General features: G+C 37.1%; 1 protein-coding gene across 2 annotated transcripts in view; it reads left to right on the forward strand.

Annotated features, from left to right (window-relative positions):
- BANP (BTG3 associated nuclear protein) overlaps positions 1–26,505 on the forward strand; it is a 144,261-nt gene that overhangs the window by 67,273 nt on the left and 50,483 nt on the right. Inside the window, exons 9-11 of one of the 2 annotated variants that reach the window (XM_032195908.1) lie at positions 5,510–5,640; positions 7,774–7,845; positions 9,738–9,782. In XM_032195908.1, the coding sequence (XP_032051799.1) occupies positions 5,510–5,640; positions 7,774–7,845; positions 9,738–9,782 (248 nt within the window). The remainder of the gene's footprint in view (positions 1–5,509; positions 5,641–7,773; positions 7,846–9,737; positions 9,783–26,505) is intronic. The other variant, XM_032195909.1, reaches the window with a different exon arrangement.

Genomic DNA, 26,505 nt, shown 5'->3' on the forward strand with positions numbered 1-26,505 from the left:
ATGGGAACAGGTTGCCCAGAGAGGTTGCAGAGACTCCATCTGCAGCTGGCCACGGTCCCGAGCAACCTGTGCTAGCTGAACAGGGAGGTTGGACTAGGTGACCTCCAGGGGACCTTAACAACCTCATCTGTTCTGTGATTTTGTGGTTCTTAGAAGCATTGAGTTATTGCACACACAATAAATAATTCTGAAATGTTTACATCTAAAAAGGGTTGCTCTTCTTCTGCACTTGTCGGACATGTCAAAACTTTGAGGCTTTTTATGCTCGTTGTGCGTAAAAGTCTTATGTAGCGTGTGGCTTTGATTTGCATTGTGCAGTTAAAAATGATAACAGATTTCCTCCCTCTTCTGTTTATCATAAGGAAAAATTAGCTGTGGAAATGCCATGGAAAGCAAAAGGCTGAGCACATCGTCCTTACATAGACCTGACAAGTTTTTAGCACTGTACTTCTGTGATACTGTTCGAGTGTTAAGAGCTGAAGAGGAAGTGATCTGCAGACAAAAAACATGGCTAAGGAAGCTGGTGGGAAAAGATGAATGAACGCCTCTTCTGTCCTTCACCCTCAAAGACATCCATTAAGATTGTTCTACATTTAATTGACTATGCAGATTTACAGTAGCCACAAGATTTATGGGTTGCATAAAGTTGTTGTAGCAGACGGTTAAATTCAGGCAGAATTTGTTTCCTGTTTTTTTCCTGTCTTTTTCATTCGAAGCCATTGCCTTTTGTCGGACTTGAGGTATTAACTGCAGTGAATTGCTCCTCTCAGAGCCAACATGTTAGTCTTTAATGTGTGCTTTTGTCCCTTGTTTTTTCTGATAGGAGTTGTACACATGGCTGCCATGATAATTTAGCTAGATATTCTTTTTAAAAATGTTAGCAGTCTGCGGAGGGAAGGGAGGAGGAAATGAGTTTTTTGAGAGGAGGATTAATTGAAGAGTGCCATCTCTCCCTTTCTTTTAATTTCTCTTAAGATTGTTAAAGCTGTTATCGCAATTTTCCATGTTGGAATTATTAATTAGGTCTATGACTTTGGGATTTACATGTAGATTTGGGCTGAAGGGCTCAGCTCTGCCAAGATGTCACACGCGAAAATGGGTATTGCAGCCAAATCTTCAACGCTGCTCTGCAAAATTGGAGTGCTGGAGCACTCCTGAGTCAGGCTGCGATAATGGCTTACAGGATACAGATTTATTTCTGTGAATTGCTCAGTAGTGGGGCTTTATCCTACTTCGTGTTTTTGAAGGCTACTTCTGTCTACCCCTTAACCTTTCCTTGTTAGGAAATGATATCAAGCAAGTGAGAAAACACAAGGTAGGTTGTACGCAGAAGCATGGAGCTGAGAGGCCTGTAGTAAACCCAGTTTGAGTAACAGGATGTAAGAAAGGAGACTAAACTTGAATCCTGTCTGCTGCAGAATCCGTACCTCCTACGTTTCCTTCCAAAATGAGAAGCCAGATGCTCAACTGATAAATACGAAGCATAACGAGAATAGGAAGGAATTATAAAATGCCAAAGGTTTTGTCTTTGAAGTGAGGAATTTTTAAAATTGATCTTAGCTGAAAGTTAAACACATACTCTTGAAACAGTTACAAATTACGTTTGTTTGACAAATCTAATCTTGTTCTGAAATGTTTGAGAAAGATTAGCTTTGAAAAATGTGACGAGTAACTTTTACGGAGGATGATTTTGCCAACTCCTGAGCGTTTGTCTGTCAAGACAGACTTACGGAGGCTGAATTTTCTTTGACTCACAAGCAGACGCAGTAAATAAATGGAAAATGTGAAAAGTCCAATTTCAGTTTCTGAGGAAGGAATATTTCAGCAGTTACTTTTTTCTCTTTTTCTCTTGTATCGCAACTTGTCCACCTGTGAAGTGGTCAGTGCAGCATTTTCTGTTGTCTGGGTCGCTCCCAAAGCTCTTCCCTCTCACGGAGGGTGCTTTGGGGATGCCCCAGGTCAGGAGCTCCGTCTTGGCACTATATACACCATTCGGCTGATGTTGAAGTACCCCTGAGTAGTGCAATGGAAGACTTCACAGCAAGAGTTCAGCTGTGCAGTTTCTGAGTGCCAGGGATTCTCTAATATATCAAAGTTGTAAATGTGAAGCCAGATAGTTTACATGAGAGTGATTTATAACTGTTGACGTATCCTTTATTCAAGCTGTGTGCTATTCATGTTTGTGTTTATTTTTAATGGAGATTGTTTAAAAATGGATAAATATTACTTTTGTCTGGTCAGATATTTAGAGAAAAACAAATATAAAAGATGTGTTTTTAGACACTGCTCAATCCTCTTCTTTATTCCTAAAAAGAAAAAAAAAGGGGGGGGGGAGGAGGAAGGGAAGACTGTGGCTGTTGCACTGAAATCAAACTGGAAAACTATTTGTAGGTAACCCTAGTAGGTTAGGTAAGATGTACAGTGTGACTGCATTCAGTGCATATCTTCTCTTCCCAGTTCAGAACAGCTTAATAATTTCTGGCATCTGTGAAGCAAAAGATGGTTTTTAAATAAAGTTTAAAATGCATTTCAATATGTGCATATAATACATATGTAAATATATACATGTTTTCCCTGCTGGTGCTTATTTCTTTGATTTCACTCCATTGCATCACTTTCCCAATCAGAAAATGAATACTAATTATAAATGCATCTTAGCGTGTGCTCAGAAGTACAGCATTGCAGTTTGTGTAGTGGTAGCTGAGGCTACAGGAAAAGTACTGTGAAAAAAGTTATTAAATCTGGAAGTGAAGCAAGTATCTAACCTGCCTTATGTCCCAAGTCCACTTTTGCGGTTAGTGATGTATATGCGTATCTATACATACACTCAAATATATGAAGTTATGTATATACACACACACATCTAAATGAAGGATGATGTATTTGGACACTGTGGTTTGACCAGATGGTGAATTGCAGCTCAGCTGTTGAGTTACTTAGTAGAGACTGGGAAGATGAAATCACAGCTGTACGGACTAGCAGTAGCCTGTGAGAAGCAAGATGAGTTACAGTGGGCATTCTTAGCCATTTAGGATCCTTGCAAAATGCTATTTTATGAAATAAAAAATAAGCATTAATTGCATAAGGAAACTTGCAGAATGATCTAGTATCAGAATTTGAACAAATCACATTTTTCTTTGGCTGCCACTGCAGTTTTTCATACCGCAGCCAGGACTTTTGTACCAGTCGTGATTTGTTAATCCAGTCCTGAATTCTTCACAGCAATACCGTACAACAGTGCAGGAAATACCAGGATTGTACAGTAACCGACTGGGCTATATTTAAGAAATGATGTATTTTTTTGGAGTTACCTACTAGTCAAATGTAAGGTATTAAATAGATAGCAAAAACATGGACTTGTTATGTTTTACTGAGTTAGTGCATTAGCGCTCTGGTTGTAGTTACATATTTGCAGATTGTTGACATAATTACAGCTGTTTAGTTGAATTCTTAGGCAACTCAACTTTTCAACAAATAAGTAAATACTAGCTCAGTGGTATTAAATTAGTGTCCAATTCCCATGGTCAGACTTAAACTCAGAATTGTGTTTTTCCACAAACATTTGCAGACATGATGAAAAAAAAAAAAAAACACAAATGGATAATTTTATTAAAGAACATTTCCAGTAAAATATTTGTATGATTGGATAAAGCTCAGTCTTTTGAAAGTAACATTCTGTTTCCAGAATAAATCTTAGGGTATTAAGTAGAGGTATTAAAAATTTATGAAAACCAGAACCTGGTGTGTTGGTTCAGTAACCATCCATCACATTTAAAAAAAAAAACACGTCAGCCATCAATCATCTCTGAGCAGGATGAGGCCCTTGTAGTCTTTATTTAAACAATACATAACATCTTGTAAGAAAATTATCTACAATGGAAGTAGAGTGACACTGTTTCTTAAATATTTTCATTACAGTTTCCTGTATTTGGACAGTTTGAAAGCCCTGTAGTATTGAATGCTACCGCGTGTTAGATCTTAATGTGTTTTATGTTACCATGCAGCATAAGTCATGGTCAGAGCAATAAATACTCTCGAAAAATTGTAAAACAAACGTAGCACTTCAAAGATTTCGTATGATATATTTTCGTAGCATAGCAAAAGAAAACCATTAAACTGCTTACAGAAATACTGTATATAAAAAGCCTTGCTTCATATTCCTTACTCTAAAAGACTGTTACGACTGTCCTGTTCTCCCAGTTGTCTCAGATTAAAAACAAACAACAAAACTGGGACTCATGCTGAATTTTACTAATCTGCATGATACTGGGATGTTTCAAGGATTTTCCCAGCAGTGTGTACTTGAACTTGTCACATGCTGCCGAAGTGTCATTGTCCTGTAAGCTCCGCTGCCTTTCCTGACTCTTAAAAGGAAAAGGGGTATCCCGCGGTGGTCACCTGCTGGTGGTGGATTCCACACAATCAGCCTCTTCTCCCTCCTATTCCAGTTCAACCTCTTAGTACAGACATTATTAGTCTCAATATCGTTGACCCCCAAATGCATAAAAACTCCAGGTTTCAAAAAAAAAAAAAAAAAAAGTTTGGTTGTATATTAGAAAACAATTTTAGTTCTTTTTACTTGCATTTTGCCTCTTACATTTATGATGCTCTTTTCCCTGAAGCCAGAAAGCATATAAATAAATATGCAGTATGTTAACTTCTAATGCAAGTTGTTTTCCTCTTGAAATCATGCGATGATTTTCCTGGTGAGAGACACAGTGACCAGAAGAAAGTGGTCAGGTCCTTTGGTTTTATCCTCTGCATACATTTTCACTAGGAGCACTTTCAGAACCCTTTAATTTCCAGTTTGAGGTAGTGTTTAAATTTCATCCAAGTCCAGAAATTGACCTGCTTTTTTTTTTTTTTTATTTTTGTTAATTGACCTGCTTGTTTTGTTTTTTTTTTCTCCCTTGAGACAGCGCGCCTGCAGTGCTGAGGCTTCTCTCTGTCTGGGACATCTCATGTTCTGTCCTCGGTATTTGGAGAGGGAAACAAAGTCTGTATGTGTCAACATGAAAAAGATCAGGGATTTTGGAAACTGAGACATTATCATAGAATTTGACTTTGTGGGAGTCAGCTGTGAGATGATTTAGAGGGTGATTTTTGCACATTTTTTTTTTACTAGTAGTAGAGCATGGTATTATAGTGAAATAAGCGGTAATATTTCTCAGCTACACAGGTGCACATAAGAAAGTGTTAAACTGCCTACGAAATGTGTGTGTTTTTCCTGTGGTACTACTTTTACATTTGCAGAACCCTTAATCTAGATTCAAAAGATAGCTTTTAGATGTTTGCTTTCTCAGAGACAAAATAACCTTTGGGACTCCACTGGAAGTTGTAGCAAATCTGTGGGTGAGCAGTGACCATGCATAAAGAATATTAAGGTATACACGAGCTGCATCTGCTTACTGACTGCGTTTGTTTTCCACGGTTTTTAAGTATGCATTGTTGCATGGCCACTGGCACGAGATCTGCAAATATAATAGAGCTGCATTTTTGTCTCTTTCAGAGGGTTCGCAGAGTGCAGTTTCAGCTTCTAATGAGATCCAACAGAACCAGCCCCAGGCACTACATTATGCACTAGCCAATGCTCAGCAGGTCCAGATCCACCAAATAGGAGAAGATGGACAAGTCCAAGTAGTATGTACTCAACCTTTTCTACATTATTCTATTTAAACAATCTGTGTTACTGCAGACTTTGCTTCAGTTGAAATTTATTTATTTTATTTTTAAGAAAGGACCTATCGTCAGTTCTTAAGCATGATTTTCAGAAAATAAACATTGAAGGCTTACAAAAAAAACCCACAACTTTTAAAGTTTTTTTTGGCAAAAATCTCAGTGCAGGATTTGCTCACAAAATTGTTACAGATAAACGTACATTGATTACTCTGACTAGAATTAAGTAGTCAAGTCTCTACTTGGCCATTTGCTTGCACAGTTACTATAATAATAGCAGACCTACAAAGTGTACAAGTTACATGTAAGAAGTAGTTCTGACAGTGACTTTCAAAACAAAACCACATTTGATTCGTAGAGTCAGATTCATTTATTTTCATTTTTAAAAATAACTGCATTTTAAAGTATTTTTGAACATCTGTTAGCTGAGCCCTTTACATTTGTATCCATTCAGATACGCATATATAAGTGAAAATTATAAATATTGACATTTGTTGACCACGAGACTCTTTATCAAAGACTCTTTATCCACTGCAACCCATGGCCTAAGGGTTGTCATCATTTGTCTTAAATATGGGGATGTCCCTGAAGCAGAAGAAAGTGGTACTGCTTTTTCAATTCAAGGGAATGATGTGTATAGGTCAGTCTGAGCAATTAGTAGGGGAGTAGTCATCTCTACTGTTGAACTGAATGCCAAGGATTTGCTGAATAGCTATAGGCTTCAAGAGTTACGATTCAAAAAGATTTTGTTGGAATTCGTGGACAAACTAAACACGCTGTCCTTGAAGGCCAGCAATGTATCTGCAAAAGATGAGTGAGCAGTTCTTTTTCGGAATGCTGCGTGATACAAAGGTGAAGAAAGTCACCTTCTTCCCCCCTTTCCCCAGACAAAAAAAAAAAAATAAATCACTTATTTGGAAATACTATAAATGGATCTTTTAGATGTTCAGTGTTTTTTTCCTGGGAGCCCTGAGAGCTTGATGTTAAGGAGGGAAAGTGATTCTAATCTCAACATGGACTGGGCTGTGCTCTAATTTTATATACAGTCTCTATTGTCAGAGTGATACTTTCAGTATGTTTTTTCTCCCTATAAATAGACAGTTTCCTTCCAAAGGAAATGAAACTGTTTGAAATAGAGGGATCTGTGTTTCTTTGAAAATCACATGCAATTGTTCTTGCGTTATAAAATAAGAAGAGCTTTTGACAGAATTCCAAATGATTATCTTTAATCTCTGTCTCATGCAAGCATATTAAAATGAACACAAAGCCTTATAAACCCTGAAGGAGGTTATTTAGAATCCAATCTCCCTTCAGGTACATCATAGTAGCAATGACTTCTCAAGGCTGGTCAGGGTGCATGAGGAATTCCTTCCACTTTCTTATCCACGTTTTGATCAAATGATAGGCACGATACCATTCTGAAGTGGCGGGTATGGCCAGCAACACAAAGCATTAACCTTATTAAAACCGTTAGGGCAGATTCTCAGCTAATATAAGCCAGTGGAACTGCATTCAAATTAATAACTTTGTGCCAATTTATAACAGCCTGGGAGATGGTTGTTAGCATGGAACTGTACCTCACCATAACTTTGTGAATTTATAAAGAGTTATAGATTCTTACAGATACCTTCTAAGAGTAACTATTTGTGAGTAGTTTTGTCACATCTGTTTTGAGAACTGAGTTTCTAAGTTCTTTAAATGGGTTTCTTGTTTTGAACACACAGGTTTAGGAGAGCTAATCTACCAAAGCAAGTTAGTCCTATATTTTGTGTATCAGTCAAAAATTGGAGATGCTTCTTTTGTAGAGAAATATTATTTAATTACATAAATGTTATTTATTGTGTCTATTTCCTTTTCCTCCTACATGAAAATGAACGATTTTCTCTTCAAAACTCATTTCAGTTATACTTTGCATGAAAATATGGTGAAATGTGGTTACACTTTTTGAAAGCAATTTTTAATGTTTTTCATTTAGTAAGTATTTTGCTTCCATCTACAACTGAGAATACGTTAAGCTGTATTGAATCCAAGTTGTTAGTTTCTTCCTCTAGTTTTGGTTTTCTTCTGATGCTTCCTGGTGTCTTTTTTTTGTTGTGGATCCCGCAGGGACATCTCCACATAGCCCAAGTTCCTCAAGGCGAGCAAGTCCAGATCACGCAGGACAGTGAGGTGAGCCAAAAACGTGGGTACCTATGGAGCAGGCAGTGGCCTGGACGTAGGGTCCCAGTTCTAAAACTGCACCTCTGGGAACTCTTGCAGCATGCTACATGGACTGCAAGGGTAGAAGTGAGCTGGAGACAGGATAAAATGTGTGCACCAGCAGCAAATGCAATATGCTATTTGTCTTTTTTTTTTTTTTTTTTTTTTTCCCTTGACCTTTTTTCCTTTAGTACTTCCAGAGTGTTACAGAAAAACTATAAGTGTGTTACAGTCAAACTACATCTTTTAAGATAAATCTGTTTGCTACATCTATTAAGATAACTACATCTATTAAGATAAATTCTGTATTGAAGTGAATTTACTTTCATTATGGATCAAGTATTCTGGCAGTGCAGTATTTGCACTTCATATTTTTTTTTTCCATAAAAATAGTGCAGGAGAATAGAAATGGATAAATCCAATACTGAACCCCCCAATTTCAACTTTTTTTTCCCACTCTGGCAGAACAACTGAAGCCATCTCAATTTACCTGAGTTGAGGGTCTTGTTGGTTATTTAGGAATGTAAAGAGACTCCTAATGGCAAAGGCTGCTGTCAGATGTCTTTTGCTCTTAGAGTTTGTTTATATGAAAAAGGAATAGCAAAATAAAGTTAAGCATAAATACAGACCACAATATTTACTCTGTATGATTTCCCTGTAGAGTTTTTTTAACTCAACATTAAGCATATCTGCTTGTGGGTTAGTTTAATCCATTTCCAAAGTACCCTAAATAACATCTCATAAAACCACTTATGGTGAGGAGGAATACTGATGACACAGGGGGAGGTACTGCAGAGTAAATATAATAAATATTATATAAATATTACAGCTAAAGGCAGTAGTCTTGACAGAGCTTGTCAGACCTACAGAAGAAAGGAAGGATCAGACTGTTGTGGGAATGCATAGTGTGCTATAATGAAGTTGAAGCAGTTTAAAAAGCCCCTGGAAAAAAAATATCGGATTCATCAGCTACTAGTTGTAAATGATCCTGAGGTTTAAACACCAGCGTCCATTGGTTGGGAGTTTCTTGTATGTAAGAATTTTAAGCACTACATTTGTCTGTGACAGATGAAGACATCTGGTTTTGAATTTATTGCAATGTACACAGCTTCAAAAAGGACAATGTGTTGCCAGTAAAAGAAAATGTAGAAAATATGCAAATCAAAGAACTAAAATTCTTTCCTGGAATGTTGTATTTCACTGCAAGTCTTGGTGTTAGAGTAACTGTTTTTTCTTAATCTGTGTGCTTTTAAAAAGGCATCTCTGAGCATATGAATAAAAACTCAGTTTGTAATGACACTGCTTTCATTTTTAGATTTTGTAGCTACAGTTTCCTTTAAAGTACATGATTCAGAGTTTTTTGTAGTAGATGTAATTCCTGTAGTAGAACTATATTTGCCTTTATTTTATCAAAACTCGATATCAAAAACATGTTAGCATAGGCAGTGACTAGCACTCCATACAAATAAATATTACACTGCTAATTCTAGTTTAGTAAGGCTTTGACTTACATTTTCAGTTTTATATAAATAAGTAAAAATGAAAATCTTACCTCAAAGGCCATACAATCAGACTTTGCATGAAAGTGCTGTACATTACACACTATCTTTCAAAAATGAAAACATGCGGGTGCTGAAAAACCTCCTCGCTTTTTTAAAAGTCTGTTTATCCTCTGTGGTTAAAGTGCCGAGCATTGAAGTGTAGCTGAATTGCCAAAATAGCCCTCAGAAGAATTTCCTAAATTAATAGGTTTCCTTAATATTGAAGTTGTTTAATAATGAGATGAGAAACAGGCCTTTTTCAGGATAGAGAACTTTCTGAATTCCCAACTTGTATTTATTGTAAATGCTCTTGTTTTACAGGGAAACCTACAGATACATCAAGTTCATGTTGGTCAAGACGGGCAGGTAGGAACAGAGCTGAGTTTTAAGCAGCATTTTACTTTATAATTGTTGCAATTGGAATGATTTGGCATTACTGGTGTCTGTTTTAGAGAACAAAATCTGTTCTGGCCTTTGTTTAAATAAAAACTTGCAAAATGAGACAACAAACTTAGTATTTTGTCTGTGGACTAAAAGTATTTGACCAAACTTATATCATTCCTCCTGCAATATAATTTATCCCTGTGTTTTATACTTTCTTTGGCCTCTTCACTCGTATGTTTACTAACGGGATTGATTATATTACGTACAGTATGTTCTTTTCCGTGTTATCAACTGTCACTGTGGCCAGATGTGGACTGCAGTCTGTGCAAACCTAAGAACATTTATTGCTGAGTTTTAAGCAGCTATTTTTTCATTATATGGCTGTCTTGGGAGAAACTGATCTTTCACATCTGCTTTTGTTCTTTTTGATAAGATGGCTTTATTAGGTGCTTATGCATACATGAGGTAAGAAAAAAGTTTTTGCTTTGAGTGATGAGTCAGTAAATGTTTAAATTAGCAGAATTTCCATGTCAGGTGTTGGCAAAATTGTTAACATCTGATCTCAGACATGCTTTACTAAATGCTGAATTATTACAATACCCACAGCACAAGAATATTCTGGTAGGAAGCTTTCTAGCCAGGCCACTTGAAAAATTTTGTTATGTTTCTTCTTGTTCGTGTTGAATAATAATAAGCTGTGAGACATATGACTAGAACTTGAGTACTGCACTGAATTGAAAAGGCTTAGACCACAAAGGTTCTTGAACTCTAAGGCCTTGAAAAGTTGTTGGTACTCTGAACTTTTGACCGCATACAGTGTTTTATATGGGGAAGCAATCTAAACTGTATTTTAAAAAATCAAGATTAAAAAAACCCTGCACTTGAAATGCTTGTTACTGAGAATTTAATCAAGAATACATTTGCAGAAGTGAGACTAAGAAAGGTGATTTTTTGGAGACATGTCAGAACCTTTGTTTTAGAACTTAATCTTCACTTTTCCTTCTGAGTAAAATACTGCTATCAAAATTATGTTGTCTTAGAAAATTAATATTGGGTGATGGTATATATCTCTGACAATGACATGTATGGATTAATTTGAATTTGGTGTATTAAATATTACATATTCATAACAAGTATGCCACAAATTGCATCTCTCACATAAAAACAAATAATGTAGTCTAGAAAATTGTTGCAAATCCAGGCTGTTTTTGAGAGAAATGCTTGGATGATAAATGTTTTCCTGGAAATCCCCCTTGCTAGGCAGGGACCTGTGAGTCCTCTCATACAACAATAACATTCGGCTGTGTCTCATGCTAAAATACTTATGAAGTTAAAAAAGCTTACAAAACCCAAATGCACATAAATTGTGGGTTTTGGTGATCATCTGACCAAGTTGCGTTAGTACCTGGAAAATAAAGCTGCACTGGAAAAACGGTGTTCTCAAAGGGCTTGGTTGTAAATGTGTGTGCACATGTGGGTATATCTATATGGGTGCATTGTTCATTGAAGTGTGTGACAGTATACACAAGACAGGGAAGAAAAGCAGGATTTAATTGATTTCTGTTGAAATCAACGTCAGTAGGTTATCTGTATGAAGGCATCAGTGCTATTACATACCGTGTATACGATAGAGATAATTTGGTACTAAGTGGTCGTGGCTGTTATGTAGGAAGTGAAGTTCGCATCCAGCTTTTCTAAGGAACCTTTTATTTTTTTCTTCATGCTCTCAGCCGCATTTTAGTGCAGAAGAGTACCTGGTGTCCCGTGGGACTTGGCAGCCTGGCGTTGTCACGCTTCAGCTGGCATCTGCACTAATCCACAGCAACCTTTAAGCACCTCCAAAAGCATTCGCTGCTTAACGCTTTTCCAGTGGACCAAAAAAAAATAGGAGCAAGCAACTATTTAGGGGATTTTATCTCCTTTCTTTGCTTGACATTGAAACCTTCAGCAGCAGTTGGAGCCCTGTGGGGCTGTTTTGCAGTGAAGTGGATGAGTAGCACTCACATGATTCCTTGCAGCAGCTGCGTGCGCTTTATGCCAGGGGGTAGAGGGGAGCTCTGTGGCTCGACTGGCTTCTGCTGATCAGCTGATCTGTGCCGAGCGACCTTTTTTTGAGCTATTAGCTCATAAAAAAAGTGCAAAGGAAAATGAGTTAAACTAAATTCTGTTTGTGGTTTAAGAATGGAAGTTGAAACTAATACATTTTCCTTGGCACTCGCAGTGGGATAAGAGCACAAAAACCTGTCATATGATACGGTTTGGTGGTAATGGAAGTCAAACAATCCAGTAGCTTGCAGTCATCTGTACATGACCTGTGATCAAAAGGACTTCTGTGGTTTTCCCACCTGTCCATTACTTTTCAGGAGACGGTCTTTTTTTTCCTCGTTAGGAAATCCAGTGCACTCTGCCAGGGGACACCAAAAAATATTGATAATAGGGAAAGTGAGTAATGTGTCACATTTGAGACCTTAGTCAGCTATCAAATATTCTTAGCTGACCAATATGTACTTATTAATAGTACTAGGTCTCAGCTTGGCTTCATAATGTTCCCTTTGAAAATTCATCTTATTCTTCTGTTTCCCATATATTATCGTACACTTCCCAGCCTTCCAATATTCTGCCTGTTCAGACGAGGTTTAGGTCTGCCTCTTGATGCAGGTTTTTGCTCTGAACCACAACTTAAAGGTTTACAAGAAGCCGGGGCTGCAAAGCATGGAGCTGCTAACTTCATAAGAACAGAGGTAAAAAATGGCATAAATTGGCTGTGAAATGTTATCAGTAAACCCTCCAAGGTGATAGATATGTTTTACGCCTTGTGATGCTGGCAGTAAATGGTAGCTTCTCTGCAGAGTGTTGCAGTTGTTGATTTCTTTTTCTCCCCCCCAGCCCCACTCTGAATCGTCCGTCCTGGTAGTTGCACTGAATTTAGATCTTGTTTTTCTGGCATCATTGTTCATGGAACTAATGAAATCATGCCAAAAAGAAAAACTCTCTACCTACACATGTGTTCTATTAGCTGAAAGCTTCATATTTCAATGCACGTTTAATAAAAATACCAAACTGCAAAAATAATTAGACTTCGTATTAACTAACACTTGAAGCCTTTGACCAGTGGGGATTTCTGTGGGCTTGGCATTTTATACTTGTGAATTAGGAGAAGTTTTCTGATGTGTCTCTCTCTTTCCTCTGATCACCTGGCCTCCTTTTTCCTGAACTTCATCATTTTCTTCCTTTGTGAACTTCCATGTTCTGCATCCCAGGAGGTGCTGAGTGTGCATCCTGCAGAAGCTGTGCTGACGTGGTGCCACACAGTTTGGAAATCTATTGGGGTGTAGAGGGGTAGAAGAGGCCGACTTCAGCAGTTTGACAGTCCTTGATATCATGTTTTAGACACTCTTTTTTTTTTTTTTTACATCTGCACAGCCAGTGTTTCTCCATTGTAGAAATTAATTAAAATGACACCAGGCAAATGATCTTCAACTAATAGCCTTAGTTTTTAAATTAAAAATTTAATGCACTTTAAAATCTAAAATAAGATCATATATATTACTGGAGAGCTGATAATTTGTTCTGCTCAATGAACAAATAATTAATAAGAGTAGCAGCATTAGTTCACTTAATCTCAAGTATCAGTATCTGTAGGTAAGTTAGAATAATGAGGAGAATCCAGAACAAACAGTACCTAGGGTTTAGCAGCAAAAAGCTAGCAAATGTAAATTGCTTTTGTACTCTCATTCTTCCTCCTGTGTGTATGAAATAAACACGTAGAATTGCTTCTTGATTCATTACCGTTTTCAGAAAGAAACTTGACATCTTAAATAGTTGTAGACACAGTCTCTTCTAGGTAAATTTGTAATCAGTGGTGCACTGAGATGGATCCACAACTGTTGAGTTAAGTATACCTAGAGAGCGAGGGGGTCACCTTAATAACACTAACACATTTCTCTGCTGCTCCATGAGGCATTTGGATGTTATCTCCTACTGAACTTTGTCTCTGACCTTGCTGCTGTGGGCTTTGGGGCAGCTCTGAGATCTGGGAGAGTTCAGGTGCAGGGCTGTGGAGGTGGCTCAGCAAGTAAGCTTTAGAAAAGCACCCTCAATATATGCGTGATGATTGTTAAGAGAGTTCTTGAATCCACGATCAGAAAAGAGATTCTTGCAAAATTGCCATTGTGATGGAGAAAATACAGCAGACTCCAGTGCTGCAAAGTAGCAGCTAGCTGCTGTTGGGCCTTAAAAGTTAGGATATACACGGGTATGAGAAACAGATCAGCGAAGGCTTGTCTGTAATGTCCTCAGGAGGAGAATGAATCTGATGTCTTGTTCAGATCTGGTTTCAATACACGCAGCACACCCTGTAATACAGCGCAGGAGGAGATATGACCTCACCACCTATGTTTGAAACATCTGTCCTACTTCTGTACTCTGCTGTAGTCTGAAGCGAAGGGCAAGCTGTTAAATCTTTGAGTGATGGAAAAGAGAGAAATGGTTCCAAATGTTCAGAAGAAACCCTGCTCATTCTAATAATTCCACGTAAAATCCAGGGACTGTTACTTGCGATCAGATCAAACTAAAATGAGAATAGGTTTGTTTGTAGAAGAAATAACTTAGGAGCTTACGTTAAGCCTCTTTTGACCTCCCTGATAATTACTGAGATGCTCACACTTGGCTTTTAGCGAGGGCACCATGGTTTTTTAACATCTAATTTAGTCCGTAACTTGAGCGTGATTTTCAGTTATACAAACAAAAATGTGTTGAAATATTAACTCGGCTTCTGCTCACTTCTATGCGTTTTGCAGATGTTATTTCATTGGGAGAGAAACCGTCTAAAGTATTTTCTGAATATGCATTCTGATTGCCTTTGGAAATAGATACTGCACTTTCTATCAATATTACCAATTTCAATAATACCAAATTATCTGAAAGAGAGAAAAGAACCGTATTTCACAGTTCTCAATTCTCATATAATGGATCTAATTAAAAAGTTCTGGATTTAAAAATACTAAGAATTGTTATTGGGATTCTTTGGTCAAGAATGATTATAATGTAGGAGTGTTTTTTCCTGGCCCTAATTTTTAAGCAGTAGAGGGCAGTAGTATTAAGATGATTGTCAGCTACCTTCTCAGCAAAAACTAAGAAATGAGGAGGAAATTTGAAGTGCAGGGAATGTGCTGCTCCGACATCAACCTTGTAAACTGTCGTACCATGGGGACAGAGACACATTCACAGCGTGAGTCTTTCTGCATGCATTGCTGACATAGGGTCTGTGTGTGCACGCGTGTGTGCTTGTGTGCGAAGGAGGGAGAGGAAGACGACCTTACGTTCTGCACCAGCTGTAGTAGTAGATTGAAAAAGCTTTGTCCTGTTTCAGCACATCTGCTTTGAATAATATGCACAGAGAAACAAACAGGATTGTTAGAAGAAAAACAACAAAATTAAAGACCCAATATAGTGCAGCTGGAACTCAGGCACTGCCTGTATGGTTTTGAAAAAGTAACTGGTTATTTCTAAGTGACTCTTTGGTAATAGGTTGTACTGAAGTCTTGCAGGTCGGCTGTATTTTTAGGAGCAAAAATGAACAGAATGATTTTGAAACAAAATGGAAAAAAAAAAGTGCTTTATGCAAATTTGATGTAGAAGCACTATGTACTTATGGATAAAGTAAGATTACTTAAACTTTAGCAAGAGCATTTTAATTGCAATGTTTCCTTTTTTTTTTTTTTTTTTTTTCTTCATGAGGATTGTCCTTTGTTGCACATACACTCCTTTGGCAGCCTACAGAAGAGCTGTTCTCCACTTTAAATTCTTTTCTTGCTAGCAGATAAACCAAAATACATGCCAGACTTCCAGACTTCTAAGTTCTGAAAACTTAGTCTTCTAGAGAAGGTAGTACTTTAGTTAAACAGGTATTTTAGGAAATGAAAATCAAGAAAAATAATCTTAAAACAGTTAAGTATATTAAGATTTACAGATCTGTATGGATTTAAAAAAAAATAAAAATAAAAATAAAAAAACTTTGAGGATTTTAGGTATTGAATTTATAGAATTTAACATGCATTTGTAGAAGGTTTGCACCTCTTTTGTAATTGTAAACCAGGGTATGATGCTGTCCATTGGCATAGCAGCTGATCTTCCATGGTCCTTGTCATCGTGGCTCTGTTACAAGTAGCTTACTGCACATTGTTATATTTGACAACAGAACAATGAATTTCTTTACTCAATAATAGGAGATGATATTGGGGAAAACGCAGTTCCATAATGGCAATCAAGAAAATATAAGAAACTATGAGCCAAATTGCAGAAAGGGATCTGCTACTTACGATACGTTAATGGAAAAATACATTCTCTGTAGTTGCAGAATGCAAAAATAATTCTGATCTTTCACTGAAAACGCCAAATATGTTTTACTACATAACATAATTTATCCACTTTCAGAGAAAATGCTGAGTGATTTAGAAGCTCATTGAAAGTCAATGAGGCCTTGCTCTATAGATGAGGTACCATTTTTGAAAACCACTTGTGTTGTAAATCCAGGGATTCTATTTTGGTAAGACTTAAACGCTAATCCAGTGAGGAGGGGACCATTTCTGTCCATGTCTGTGTCACTGAGTTAAGAGATCCTTCTGCCTTTCAGCTGCCTTGGAGAGCCTGGAAGTGAGTGTACTTTTTCAAACACGATGAGCACGTGTACTTACTTGTTGCGTATAATTGTATTTCTCTCCTGGATAATTATGTGGAATTTCAGAAATGAGTTATTGAATGGCTAAGTTCTGCAGACATTGCAGAAAGCTGTAGCAGATATTGAAAGCCACAATTACTGGAAAGTTGTTTCAGTTTTTATTCTTATGGTTTTAAATGTCAAAACGTGTAAAGTATTTTATTTTTCTCTGTAAAGGTCCTTAATGTTCTGTTACAAAAAAGTGATTGCTGTTTTTTTTTTATTTATTATTCATAGATTCAAAGTAAAGAAAAGGCAGAAATCTTTTTTCTTTTTTTCATTTCAGTAGGAGTGTCAGTGCATTAACCTGCCCACATATAGCAATTCTCGTGACTTTTACTGCTAAAAGTTGCTTTGTAACTCCTTTCCTATACAAAGATTTTTTAAAAGGGGGTAGGAGGGCAACCCTGGCAATTTTTAAGCAGTGTACAAAAAGGGTAACTAGTCGCTGCTATGATTTTGTTGTCTCCTTCACCTTGTTGAGATTTAAGTTCTTTTTCTACCCGTTGTTCTGTCCCCAACTTCTTACTGATTAATTATGCGTTCTGCTGGGAAGGCAGTAAAAAAATATCTTTTATACCAGAGAGTCAGCAGTATCACATCCCTGCTGACTTTATTGGGTCACAAGTTTCATTAGTAAACTGGCTGTATTTGGTTTTGTCTGCGCTTTTTTGTGCCAGAAGGTACTGCTTTATTTTACAGAGAAAGCCGGCGATGTTCGTGCTGGCCTGATGCATCCCCAGGAACACTATCCTGAACTGGGTCAAGAGGAAAAACTGTTTTTCCAGCAGCATGGCCCATTCTCAAATGTAGTCATCTTTGAAGCCCTGATGGCAGTCAGGTGTTCCATTTTCCACTCTAAGACATGTTCATTACTACATTTTTCTGTTCCAAGATGTAACGGCTATACATTGGCAGTCCCTGGAGCAGTTTGGTATTCGTGAAATTGAACCCGATTTCATTCATCATGATGGATAAATATTCCCTCCTTTTCAGAGTGCTTTCAGAGTGCTTAGCAAGGACTTCTAGACTCTTTGCCTGTTTTCCATTTATTATTCAAGTTTACATTAAGCCAGTGGGAGAGCAGACAAGACAAGATGAATCTCTGTGATGACGTGCAGAAAACATACAACCGCTCTGTTTGGTTTTGGTTTTGTTTCATTGGAGTTTTGCTTGGGAGGAGTGGCACCATTACCCAGCTAAATTAATACTATTAATAACAACAACTTACATGAATTTATTTACCGTTATGATATCCCCAGCTAAGGAAAATAATTTTTCATTGGGTGGTTGCTGATCCTGAATGCTGGCTTAACTTTTTTTTTTAAATTCACATTGGGTTGGGATTGATCAGATGATTTTTTTGAAAATTAACATATATTTGCATTTTCTTCCCTCGACTTTAAAGCAGTTATTATGTGGTGATGAAGTAATCATAAAAGATAAGCTCACTGCACACGTGTGGGATGACACAAGCAGTAGCTATTGCAGTCAGTCCCCTTAGTGCGAGAACGAACTGATCTATTGTGGTGACATTTTCCTCTAAATGTAATAGTGGAAATAGTACTTTGTTGTGCCAGTACATATCCAAGTAGATTTTACATGTTGAAAAGGAAGGAAACATGGAAGAAAGAAACAGGCTTAATCAAGTTTATCGGGAATGGAAGAAAGGAACTGCTACTTTGGAGATAAACCACGTATTAAGCTGCTGTTACAGTGCACTTTGGGTTTGGTGTGCAGCTATTCATGTGCTGCAGTCTGTTAAAGGTCATTAATTGTTGTCATTCTGCTGCTCAGCATCTCTTTTAAGATGTGGGCTCAGGAAAACTTGGGCAGGCCTGCCCTCTGCTCGGGGTCTCCTCTGAAGTCCACTAATGCTCCCTGGGTACCACAATACTTGCCTGAGATTTCGAAAGCCCTTCTTGTTTTAGCAGTTGAATTACGAACAAGATAAAGTCTAAATGTAAACTTCAAATCTTGCCTCGAGATTGTCCTGTCAGATTTAAGGAGCGTGGGCCTAGTCCAGCAGACTGAGAAATTTCTTCCGCATGATGCAGCGCTGGGCTGCTCTGAACTAATTCAACTGCGTATGTAGGACGAATGTAAACATTTCAAATTGCTATTTCTCATTTCAAATCTAACCATTTCCTTCTGCTTTAATCTACAAGTGTAATTTAGGCAAGCTGCAACAAAAAGTCTTATTACAAAGTGAGTCTCCCTAATCAGAAAGTAGGAGGCTGGCCGTGCAAAGCCAAAGCAGCAGAAGGATGCGGCTCGGGTAAGGAACCTTTCAAGTCAGCTTATTTAAGACGTTTTCCCATGTTTTGATGATCAGTAATTACTACACTTCAGCAGCCGCACAGTGCTTTGCCTTGCTTTTTTTGGTCTTTTCTAATTTGGGACCCAGCCTACCTTCATATGCTGAAAAAAAAAAAAAAATCCTCTGTTCAAGGCAAAGTAAACAAAATCTTGAGCAGCAAAATCTCTAATGTATTTATGGCATTTTTTTTAGTCAGTTCAGCTTTTGGCAAAGTGCAACATGAAGGAAATAGCTTTCCATTAATAATAGAAGATTCAAATTTGACCCTGCTTTCATGCTTCATTTCAGTGACGCAGGTAAAGATTTGTTTTGGGAGCAAATAGTAAATTCCAGCAGATAGTTGGCTCTAAGAGTAGAATATAATGTCTGTGCTTTAAACATAGAGCTTTTCCCTAGCGCTTCTCGAGATTTAGACATTATGTCACACAACTATTTTCGTCTTCTGTTCAGAAGTCCCAGCTCCCAATACAATATCTTAATGACCTATCGAGTCTTGCACTCCTACCTTTCTCACATCACAAACTTAGTTGCTTTTCTTTGGCTTACTGATCAAAAGTAGTAAAGTGTGCAGGGATGTGTTAAAACTGGCTTATTTTAATACTGAAAAATATTACTTTTTTTTTTTTTTCCAAATTATTTGTTTCTTTTTGTGTAAGTGTTCTGGTTGGTGGAAAAATTAATAAAGATGATTTGTGGATCACTTATAGGTACTTTGATACCGTCCCTGAACGAGAGTCCGCAGAGTGATCTGGTGGTTGTAAAGCAAGGCTGTTTAATGAAGGTTTTGGAAAAGGATAATATTTTCTGTCATCTTTTTTTATTTTTCTCCTAAGAGGGTGGGTTGTTCCATTAAAATTCCATTCAAGCAGACAGGAGCATTTATAATGCTCCAAAGAATATGTTCTCTATTTTGGAGTATATTATGTTCTTTATTCACCCAAATCTTGTTTTAATATTGCTGTAAACTTAATAAGAAGAGATGAGATATGAAGCGATAATCTTTTAAATATAAGGAAAAATAATTTTCTCTACCTTCATAGAAGGCATAGGTCTAAGCTGTCTCTTATTAGAGATTTTGGTAATAAAAATCTCTGCTTGTAGAATAGCAGTCATCACAAAGCTATCTTGCTGTGCTAATCTACAGAAATCATTTCTTTTTTGTTTTGTTTATTTTTTAATGCTCTTCATTTATGATTTTTCTCATCATGTGATATGAGCCCCGTCTTTATGCTGCAAATAGGTCCTTATCCCATCACTTTGCATGTTGTAATAGTTCCCTGCTCAGTTATTTGAAGTAGGAGGGATGCCCCTAGCATCATGTGTGTTTTCAGAAATCACTGTCCCACGTTCCAGATTTCAGCCCAAGTAAAATTTGGGGGATGAACGGTACAATTGGATTGTCAGTGCCCATGATGGGTTGACATCATATATTTTATATATCCTTAGCTGGATAGTAACTACTTGCTTACTGCTGGCTGACCCTGATGATTGCTTATCCGCTCGGCACAGAGAGATCTCATTTCATCCCGATGAAAAACAAAATACTTGCGTGCATGTGTATGTGTTGTCAGCTTGCTAAATGGCAGGTATAGAGTTCAGGCCATTAAAACACAGTTAAACTTTGCACCGCATTAAGTACAACAGTAAATCTTGATGATTTAGACCTGTCTCCAGATTTCTGTATTGTCTGCCTACGTTAAATGATCTGTGGGATTTTTTTTGGTGTTTCACAAATGGTGGTCATGACTTATTAAATCTTTTGTGACCAATTGAAATGTGTGAAAAAGTGAAACAGCTTCCCTGTTTCATCTTCTCTCTTTTAAAACGTTTACTTTTTTGAAGGGTATGGCCACAACAGCCATCCCTTTTTAAAATTAAACCACAGTGACTCGTTTGCAAATGAAGAACAAGCTTATCTTTTAGACAAAAACCTGTGTGGCTTACATGGACTTTCCAGCGCTTTTGCAAGATAATGTTAAACAGTGAGATTTCACCAGCTGATAGACTTTGCATGTCTGTTGTTTGGTTTTAATCCTTTCCATAGTTCCAATATATTTTCAGTCCACTTTTTCAGAGTTCTTAAATTCTTAAAATTTTTTCAAGCAGCTGAGCAAATACCTAATTGAAGAAGGATGATCAGAGAGCATCCCTTTGTGATTTGTATGCTGACTTAGAACAAACCATTTAGTTCTACAGTTGGATATTTTTAACAGTTAATGTTCGTTTCATGCAGATTCTGACATTAAAAAACTACAAAATGACCAATTTGTGGCTTATTCTAGAGACTGAAATCCCGCATCAGCAGCACAGCTTTCAGTTCTGAGCTCAGATGCTATTTTAATTATCTGAAATATATTTAGTGTATTGAAAATCTTTCTGTATTACTGAGAGTAACATTTGGAAAAAAGTGTATTTGGAAAATCATCCACAGCAGCACGCTTTAGACGTTTCTTTTGTGTTCTGTGAACAGAAGTCTTCTTTCTGGAATAAGTACTTTAAATTATTAACTTGATTGATTTTATTTGATCCAGTCTGCTGGGATTAATTGTTGTATACAGGCTCCATCAATTACTCATCTAGAGCTATCAGTTCCTGACTGGTCTGGAAGCAAAAAGCAGTAGTTGTGTTTCATGCACAGATACTCTTTTTCTTTGATAGAAACCCTGGGCTCCAACCAGGACCTATGAATGAGTCTGTTTTATATATTGCTTCATTTATTATTATTATTACAACTGTTTTGAAACATATCATTCCATACTTCTGGAATGGTGCTAAATATTTGTGTTAAACCCTACAAGCATTGCAGAGTTCACCAGCAGCAAGTGTTATAATCAAGTTATTTATCATGTTAGTGTGATTTTTTACTTACTGGTTTGTTACAAGTGGCTGGTAATGACACTGAAATGAGGTATCTGTCCCGCAGCAGTAACACAGAAGGAGGTGCTGTCTTCAAATCCAGCCCATCTCACTTAGTCCTGGAAATAAAACACAACCTGCGTTTTGCTGCAGAGCTGGAACTGCAGTGTCGACTCCAAAGCTGTCAGTTCCTTGGTTTCAATGGTCAAGAAAATGAGGGTTGTAAAAGTTCCTTTAATGTATCAGGCTCAGACAGAGGCAAAATGTCAATGGTGCCAGTAGGTAAGGAGAGGAAACAACCAGCAGTGAAAACAATATGAATTGGTACTTTTAATTTCCAGGTGTGTTGTGCAATTTTGGGAGAATTTATTAACAGAAAGGCAGGTATTAAAGCATTTTGCATGAATAGCAGTAGGAAGACTGTAGTGTGTGTGTCAAGGGTAGGATATCTGCTGTGCTGGATGTGTGAGCAAAGGAGGTGTGCACATAGCAGAAGGCTGTAAGAAACACCAAACCAGAGACCATGCTCTGAAAAATGAATGAGATTGTTTCACCAACGGCACAGTGACTTCTGTTGTTGGCTTTGGTGGTGGGATTGTGTTTTCCTTCAAGGTTAATTTATTTTATAATAGCTCAATATACAAAAGAGACCGTATTGATTGGTAAAAGGGCTTGTATGGAGATAGAAAGGAGTTGCAAACAGAAATATGCAAAAACTCATTAGCAAAGATAAAGTTTTTGTCAACAAAGTTCCCTCTGTGTATGTCTCACCCACCTGTGTGCTACTGGGTTGCATTTTGGTATGAACCCAGACTGCAGGTCTCCTAAAAAAAGTATCTGTTCTGTCTGTGTATCTGTGTAGTACCTGGAAATGGGACATTGATCTTCAAAGGTGTATAGGAAAATACCAAATAATTTTAGCTTTTGGTGTGTATTTTTCGTTGTCAGTGGTGATACCTCAGAGATTCTATCAGAAACATGGGGAAAGGAGTGATCAGTGAATCATCTGTTCCGAGTTAAACGAAATATGACTTAATCCTGAATAATGGGAATGGAACTGTCAGGAACATTTGCACTGGCTGAATTCTTTTCCAAGTGATGCTAAGAGTTTTACTATTATTTGGTGTCCAATAAGTTCAACACTGGACTCTTAACAACAAAAAAAATCACTCTTGAAGTTAATGAAGCCCAAAACCTGAGGAACAGATCCTTCTTCCATAGATTCTCCAAATTACGATGGCCTTCATCTGGGTCTGTGTATGCTGTTTGAGTAGATTAGCAGTAGTTGAGGAAATTCAGGATTCTGAATGATTGAACCAGAAATGGGTAGGTAAAACTGTTCAGGGACACTTTGATCTGTTCTTTTAGAAAATACGATTATGTAAAAGCATTTACTAGGTACATCAGCTGCAAATGTCTTCATTAGAAATTCTCCTTTCCTTTGGGAAAGCTTAATTTACATCATTTGCTTTGAAGAATACAGGTCTTGATGTACCATGTGACTTTCTGGAGTTTTTTTTATTGATGATACACGCATGCTGTAGTTTTCCATGTGCTGAGTAGAGTACTTTTCACTATTACGGGAGTGTAGTGGAATATATTTTGAGGCTGCTGTCAAACTTGATTTTAAAAAAAATCTGTCACTGACCTTTACCAGAGCAGAGTTTTGGCCACCGATGATAGTTTAGATCGAGACAGACTGTTAACAAAAAAAGGAATGACGCCATTATAAAATCAGAACATCTGAATTCAGAATTGGCCCCTCTTTTTCTCTGGACATATGTTTTTATAGTAGAGCAGCACATTTAATAGCTTGCTACACTGCTAGAAGCTGCAGTATCACTGAATTGTAAATTCCTTCTGCGCTGTACAATTCAGTATCCCTTGTTTTTCTAGAAAGCTGTGATGGAAACTTGCAGCGAATCTAAGAGTCAGAGGAACAAAAAAATTTGTGGAATGTTGCAAAGTAGTTGACCAAAGGGACGATGTTACAGCTCTTGATCTTGTTGCCAGCAGTAGCAGCACTAGTACCTTGTTTCTTGTAGCACTTTCAGTGTGCAATCACACTATAGTGAACAATAAGTAAATTAAGGGTTTGTTAGCTTTGGTGAAGGCTGATGACTTCTGTGTTGTGTTGGAAGCCAGCATCTTCAAGAGTAAATTAAGGACATTCCATGCTTATTAACCCAGTTTTAATCTTATTTCCAGTTCTATTACATCAGACTAGGACAGATTGTTTTATAGGTTCATTTATTGCTCATTTTATAACTTTTCCCAGCCTGAAATATTAATTAGAAGAGCCTTTCCTTTCAGCCTCTATCTAAAGTCTATAAAAATTGTGAAATTATAACAGTGGAATTGAGCTTCTCAAATGTCAATACTGACTGAGAAAGCTTTTGACCTACCTCATTGTTTCTCTCCTTAACTACTTTAAATTTTCAGACAAATCAGTATTTTTCTGTCCTAAGAATTTCCTGTAATGAAAAACCTTTTAATTGAGAGTAATGCATAACTGTAAAAGCCGAAAGTATATTTCCTTAAAAAAAAAATAAAATAAAATAAAAAATCCATGCTATTTAAATTATCCCTTGAAAGTGAATAATGTCTCCTTAAATTTGTTTTCCTCAGACCAGGAAAATGCAACTAACAAGTTGGTGGTTTTCCCCTGATGAAATTCTGTAATGACACATGGCATCCAGCAGCTGTTATTCCAAGCATTTGCAAACAGTACTGATCAAGAAAAGAACTTATGTCCCAAACTTCAGCCATTGCAATTAATTGGTTTGTTTTTTATTAAAGTCAGATCTTGATGTCAGTACAACAACTGACATTTATTTTGAAATTTTTCTAAATTCATACAAATGGTATATTAATTCCAAATGTTGGATTTGTTGAGAATTGTATTTTCCATTTCAAGTAAAACATTTTATGAAGATGATAAATTGATTTGTCATCTGTTTGCATTTTTACTGTAATTATTATTAGAGCAGAAATTGGTGCAAAATGTTTGAATGAAATAAAAAACCTCGCTTTTTTCAACCTGACAGAGTGCAAAAGCTGAAAGCTAAAAAGTCCCCTGACTTCCTCGCTTTCCCGATTCAGAAAGTTCTTTCTGTTTTCGCTTCACTGAGAAAAGCTGCAGAATAATAAGTAAACATGTTGAATATATGGGGGTGAAAACATATACATATGCACAAAAATGATTTAATTTTTCAATTCTTAAACCAAAATATATCAAAGGGGAAAAATGAAAGTCAAAATTATTTTGTATTGTTTAAAAAAAAATCCAGTCTGTTTTAGAATAATCTTTTTAAAAAGTGTGAACTTGCACAATGATAGAAATAATAATGGTAGCTGTCTTCTGTGTCCCTCTGATGTATTTAGTTTTATGGGCCATTACATTTTATGGTTCAAGTGACACTATCTGTATTGTTGTGGATAGCGTCTTAGCAGAAGGAATGATTTGTGCCCAGCTCTGTAAGCAGCAAGATCTTGACTTTTTGAAGTTGTCTGTTAGATTTAATAACATATGTGGTCCCTCTGCCTGTGAAATGAAGAATAAACGCATATAAATCTGTCTTCCCAAGCATGTAGCCTACGTAGCTGTGCTGCAGGTGCCATGGGAGATGAATTTTAAAAAGAAATAAAGTTGACTTCTCAGCTATGACCATGCTCAGCACAGTTCTGTGTCCCTTAGAAGCGCTGAGCAGGTGATGCACTCTGAGAGAAAGTTACTCGAACCTTATGCTGTTTACTTCCTATCTGTGATTGTTACAGATAATGCAAAGATTGAAGTTTTGTAGCTAAGAGACTTGTTTTGAGAAAGATACTTTAAAGGGGGGGAAAAATACAGATGGACAGGAGTTCCCAGATCTTTTTTTTTTAAATAGTTGTATTAGATGTATCCACTAAAAGTAGCATAAACCTTATTTTTCTATTTTGAAAGCATCTATTTCTTATTTTGATAGGAAGCAAGGAAGCTTTGTTTTTGAGGGCAGAAGCTTGACAGAAGCCAGCTCTTGACTTGCAGTTTTGCACAGACTTCTCTTATATTGGAATATTAATTGCATCTTAGCTGGAAATTTGAAGTTGCTTTAGAATTATTTTGATTCTAGAGGTTTATTTTCTACGAAAAACAGCATGGATCTTCTATTCTCAGGATTATGTAGCAACATCTTAAGAATTAGCTTTAATAAAAACATCATTTATGTTCCATTCTTTGAAGCCTTTTTGAACTGTTTCTTTTAGGTCAAAAAGTAGACTTTCTCTACTCCCCATATGTCTCCATATGTCTAATCAGGGACTTGTTTCTCCCTCAGGATAGTCTTTGGCATCTTTTTTCTTCAGTTGCTCCAGGAAAAGTTTGGCTCTTTAAGGATCTTCTTATTTTGGCTTTGCTTTGGTTTCCCCTGGTCTCGGTTCTCATAGCCCCATCAAAGGCTGCTTTTCTGGCTCCTTCCTGGCCTGACATTCCTTCTTGGTTGTGCTTTTTGCTGAAACTTCATGAATATACTGCACTAGCGCCTTTGAAGTATGCTCGTGCCACTTTTGTTCAACTGGTTTCAAAAGCCTAGCAGCCTTTCTCAAATTCAGAGTGATTTGGGCAACTCAGTCCCTCGGGTTCCTTCGTGACTGCCAGGTATAATTTCAGCAGCTTGCTCTCTGCCAGGCTTTCGGCTCTTTTATCCCAATGTGGGCAGGAACACAAAAGTTCTGGCACAACACCATAAATGTGATCTCAAGTTATGACTTCATGTAAAAATTACAACATTTGAGAGCGAGTGGTAATTGAGATCAGAAAACATAAGGGA

The sequence above is a fragment of the Aythya fuligula genome, chromosome 12 (genome assembly GCF_009819795.1).
Source record: "Aythya fuligula isolate bAytFul2 chromosome 12, bAytFul2.pri, whole genome shotgun sequence".
NCBI classification, from domain to species: domain Eukaryota; kingdom Metazoa; phylum Chordata; class Aves; order Anseriformes; family Anatidae; genus Aythya; species Aythya fuligula.